At 40.4% G+C, this 5067-nt stretch overlaps 1 protein-coding gene across 1 annotated transcript; it reads left to right on the top strand.

Annotated features, from left to right (window-relative positions):
- The first annotated feature begins 271 nt into the window (after positions 1–271).
- Positions 272–4448, top strand: LOC110975871 (uncharacterized). Its single transcript, XM_087133714.1, has 2 exons — positions 272–704; positions 2845–4448. Coding segments are annotated over exons 1-2 (618 nt in total). The 5' UTR covers positions 272–702; the 3' UTR covers positions 3461–4448.
- Positions 4449–5067: the final 619 nt, after the last annotated feature.

The raw sequence follows: 5067 nt of genomic DNA, 5'->3' as shown, positions 1-5067 counted from the left end.
ATAATCAACAACCCGTATTGCGCATGCCTCAGTCTTCCGAATACTTTATAGAAAATCATTTTTCATTGGTCAATTCATACGAGGAGTGAAGATTCAAAATAGATAATTTCACCTTAAATACATATTAAATCAGAAAGTTACTTGATCAGTAAAATTTATAGCAATAATTCAGTTTTAATTGTTTCTTATTGAAACCTATCGCTGAAATTTAAGACCGAAATGATTGTGACATAAAAATGGGCCAATCATATGCTGTTTCATATACGAAGAAACCATGAAGCCATCAACAAGCCACTCAGTTAAAATTCATCCTACCATCGGAAAATGAGTTACCCCGCCACCAGGCATAAAACCTTTTCCTACTACAATACTGTAGGTGCCGACAAACATGGAAGAAAACAGGTGTATTTTGTGGGCAATGAATTTGCACCTGTTCCCGTCATTGGGAGGTGGGTCATTGACCTCATTAAAAGCCAGTCTAGTCGCTTGGTGGCGGCGCCGGCGCGCGCTGTACGTGTTCAAGACATAGGGGCGCCCTTCAAAATATTAAACCCGGGAAAGAATTCGACCTGCTTGTGTCGGGAGTAGTGCTACAGAGTACAGTGTTGAACTGAAACTTAAGGAAGTTGAACTAACATAAGGAAGAACAGCAGTTAGCAGTACTGAGTAATGCTGAGAACGTGAAAAGCGGCAGCAGTAAAAATGTGAGTTTTGTTCTGTTCTCATCAAACCTGCTTTTGCTACAGCACAAACTAGTGTAGTGGCATAACGCCATATAAGCCCTTACTTAGGCTTATCTACCCGATTTACACTGTATGTTACACCCCAACTTGACACAATTCATCAAAAATGTGGCACTTAGCCTTATGACCAATGACATGACATTTGTAAACAATATGACTTTGGCACATGCTAGGTACATCATGCACACAGGACCCCTCTGCTGTAGTTGGGCCGGCCCAACTGTAGCACTCTAGTTGGGACGGGCCCAACTATAGTTGGGACTGATGCTATAGTTGGGGCGTAACATGTACATTTAGTTGGGCCATGGAGCTGAGGAAGGACACAATTTTGGGCCGGCCCAACGTGCCCAAACTAGGCATACAGGTGCATGACAGACTGACAGAGGTCCAGTGTGCATGCTCCATAACATGTGCCAAAGTCATTTTGTCTAGGCTACATCAACAACTTGTGCTTTTACTTATAGAAATAAATTTTCATATTGATGAAGTGCCATATTTCAGATGAATTTATGTCAGGCATGTCAGGTGTGAAGTGCATGAGCTTGTCTTGGAGACGGTTGGGAACTGTTTTATAAAATTATAGGCCTAGAGATCGGCCAACAATAGTTTGGCCAGCCCTAGCTCTAGCATGTCTACTGAGTTGAGCATTAGTATTCCTATTTTTCGATTTTGGACGGGATCGGTCATACTAACGCTCCACGACATTACATATAGTAAAGTGACAATGCTTCTCAAAAATTCCAAAGACTCACCAAAAATTCCTTTTTCACCACCTACTGCCTTTCTTAAATGCCAAAGGAAAACTTTGGGGGCTTTAGTGATATTTCCGACTTCAAAATCTGTCAAAATCAGACTGTTTTCGCTTGACACACGCATGACACTTAAACTTTTTGCCGCCGCCTCCCATTCACTAATATACTTATGCTCAACTCAGTAGAGCTAGGCCAGCCCAACTGCAGCACTATTGGAAATGTCCCCATGCTATAGTTGGGGCATAACAATTTCATCAAACATGCATTGCTAAAGTAAAGACTATGAAAGAACATGAAGAAGAGGTCATGCTATTTAAACGTCAACAAGCATTAACAAGCATCAACAAAGTGTCAACAAGTTATTCGAGTACATTTATGCAAATTTTCATTAATTTACAATATTAATTAGGCTCCTACATGTCCTATATAATGTATCATATCTATCTGAAATGACATTTGAGTGTTGAAACTTGAGTGACAAAGTCGAGCCTACTTGTGCAGCCTGACTGGCCGCCATCTTCTTTTCACTTGGATGGCAGAGTACAGAAAAATGGCGGCCTCCATACATTACGAAAATTTTTCATTTTTGTGTGAGAATCTGCAAGCAAATTCAATATTTCTCTTACACAGTAGCAGTTCTTAGAGTCTTTGAAATGTGATAAAACCACTTTTAAATCTTTAGAAGGTCTTTTCAAGTTGTTGACGCTTTGTTGATGCTATGTGTGTGTGTTGACGCTTGTTGACGCTAAATAGCATGACCGCAAAAAAGGGTGCAGCGTGAATGTCATGAATGTCCTAGGCTTAGCAAGCATGCCTGAGTCCCAGAACTGTGTGCTGTGGGGTTTGTTGCCTGCCATACTCTCACATGGGAGCATGATGGACGATGAACCCCACAGTTCTGGGGGTATGTCTGATATCGTTGACATGGCACTGCCCTGATGTCGTGATGATTGCAATTTGCATTTTTTGTTAGCAACCGCCCTTCTTGTTCTACTAGTGTAAGTAACGTCGGCCCTGATGCTCATAATGCTCATGACGTCAGGAAATTCAAGAGCATCAGGGCCGGAGTTATTGAAGCATGTCAAGCAGTAGCTATAAGTATTGAGACCTATTGAGGAACAACAGTCATGACAGTGTCAGTGATGGTGTTGGGCATGATCATGTCTGTGCTTGATCTTTCGTGGTAAAATCGTGGTAGAGTCCATCCACACCTAAGTGAATGGCACGTGCCACCTCAGCTTGTCTCTTTGCCGCTGTTGAAAGGGTACTTATGCCCAGAACTTGCATTGTGGAAAATAGATATCAAAACATTCAGTGCTTCCTACATTTCTTGTTGGTCATTCCCACAGGGCTTTAGTTGAGAAGCCCTGCAGGGGGTCTGTGTTCATCGCCACCAGCGCAGACGGTTTCATTGCCAAGCTGGACGGGTCTGTGGATTGGCTGAATGAGGCAAACGAGAGCATGTCCCAAGGCACGCCGGAGGGCCAGGATGCCGACAGTCACTTCAAGTCCTTCCTGCAGTCGGTGGACGCCATTGTCATGGGCAGAAAGACCTTCGAGTCGGTGCTCACCTTGTGCACGGAGCAGACGTGGCCCTACGGCAATACACCGATGGTGGTACTGACAAGCAACGCTGGCAGTGGCAGCGAGAGTGTACAGATCCCGGAGTATCTCAAGGGCAAGGTGACGCTGGAGAAAGGTAGCCCCTCAGAGGTGCTGGCCCTGTTAGCAGCCAGGCATGGGGCCCGGGATGCATATATCGATGGAGGTGTCACTATTCGTGCCTTTCTTGAAGCGGGCATGATTGATCGGGCAATTGTCACCACCGTGCCCGTGACATTAGGTGAGGGGCTTCCCCTGTTTGATGCGAAGCACAAGGCACTTTTGCAAGAGATAATGGTAAAGAAATTTGGGAATGGGTGTGTCCAGACTACATATAATGTCCGGTCTTCAGCCCACCCCTAAAATGAAACTTCAGTTGATAAGTGAGGAGGCCAGCCATATAATTATTTATTGAATAGAAATATCTTATATGAATTGTAATATAATACCAATTAATATTTTATTTTTTTTAAATTGATGTCGTAATTATTTGATTACATTTCTAAATATCACGACTTTGGAAAATATATTTGAAGAAGGATTAATAAAGTTTATAAAAGAGAAAAGGGTAAATGATTTCATACAAAAGATGAAACACAATGATTTTTTGTGAGAGGTCAACACAAAAGAGCCATTTGGAAACAAAAGAATCTGTAAAGTTTCAAAAAGTTGTACTTGATATGCTGCGAGGCATGTGTTTTCATATTTATGTAAAAGAAGCTATTTTAGAGTGACTGAAAAAGTTTTTAGAAATACATTGAAATATTTTGATAAATCTACTGATGAAGACAGAGATGACAATGGTATTCATCTTCCATATGCTTAAATTGGTTTCCAGTAAGTAGAGACACACAAAATAAAGGTTGTGAAATATAATTCGAAAAGTCTTAAATTAGGAGGAAAAGGGCAGACAAAAAATCAGGCTAAAGAATTATTTGTGAAATTTGATGGTTCTTATCACAAAGAGCTAATACAGCTAGAAGATTGTTTTTATAACTGCTAAATGTACAGAAAAGATATTTATTCTCAACATTGAGGAAGAAAAATATGGAAGTAAATTTTGTATTACATCATTCACACTATGTGTGAAAATGGCTGCAGAATTGGAAAAGCAATTAAATTCAACTAATTCCAAAGCTGATGGATTATTGTTCATTTGGATGAATGTAATCACGGTTCAGGTTTTAAACAGGCCTTGAGTAAATTTGGAAATTTCTTATTAAACTAGAATTGTGTTTGCCACAAACACCAGCTATTTTGGCTGTTTGAAAAGATACTGTGAGTTGCGATGTACACGTATGAGTTGTGAGTGCGAGTACTTAAAATAAAAATACAACCAAATTGGACTGAAGAGTTGAATATTTGCACGTGCCTCATTCTATCCCAATGCTGCATGCAAACTGTTTTATATTTGTTGATTTGTACGAGGGGGAAAGATTCAAAACAGATCCTGGGTGTCACCCGTATTTTTTTTGGGGGGGAACCATTTTCTTCCAGGGAAGGGCTGAATTTGAAGGGGGGAGGGGGAAATTGAGCAAAGCACTCAGCTAAAAATGACAATTGAAGCCTTAAGGGGTTCCAGTGTGAGATTTTTTTTTCAAGCAAATTGGTGGTGTTCGTCCCCTTTCATCTCTCATTTTTTTTCATTTCCTTTGTATCCCCCTCTCTCTTTTTGTTTTATTTTTTACTTTGGGGGGGAGGTGTTCCCTTGCCTCTCCCTTGCAAAACCCATGAAGTACATTTTTATAAATCATAAATTCACTAGAACAGTAATAATTTAAACAATAAGTTTGTCATTTCCCAATCTTTGTTGAAAGTTGCTTTAATTAAATTCATCAGCAGAATAATCGATGATTAAAAAAAAAAAAGGCAATTAATTGATGTTGCATATATCCTCCCAAAAAAGTTCGCTTCTTTCATGGATGATATCACTAGCCACTCGGTAAAAAATTCACCCTTTTATGAGACTG

The sequence above is a fragment of the Acanthaster planci genome, linkage group LG02, assembly GCF_054643075.1.
Source record: "Acanthaster planci isolate LZ-2023a linkage group LG02, COTS_SCS, whole genome shotgun sequence".
NCBI classification, from domain to species: domain Eukaryota; kingdom Metazoa; phylum Echinodermata; class Asteroidea; order Valvatida; family Acanthasteridae; genus Acanthaster; species Acanthaster planci.
Note: the sequence above shows the minus strand (reverse complement) of the source record. Positions and strands in the feature narration are given on the sequence as shown.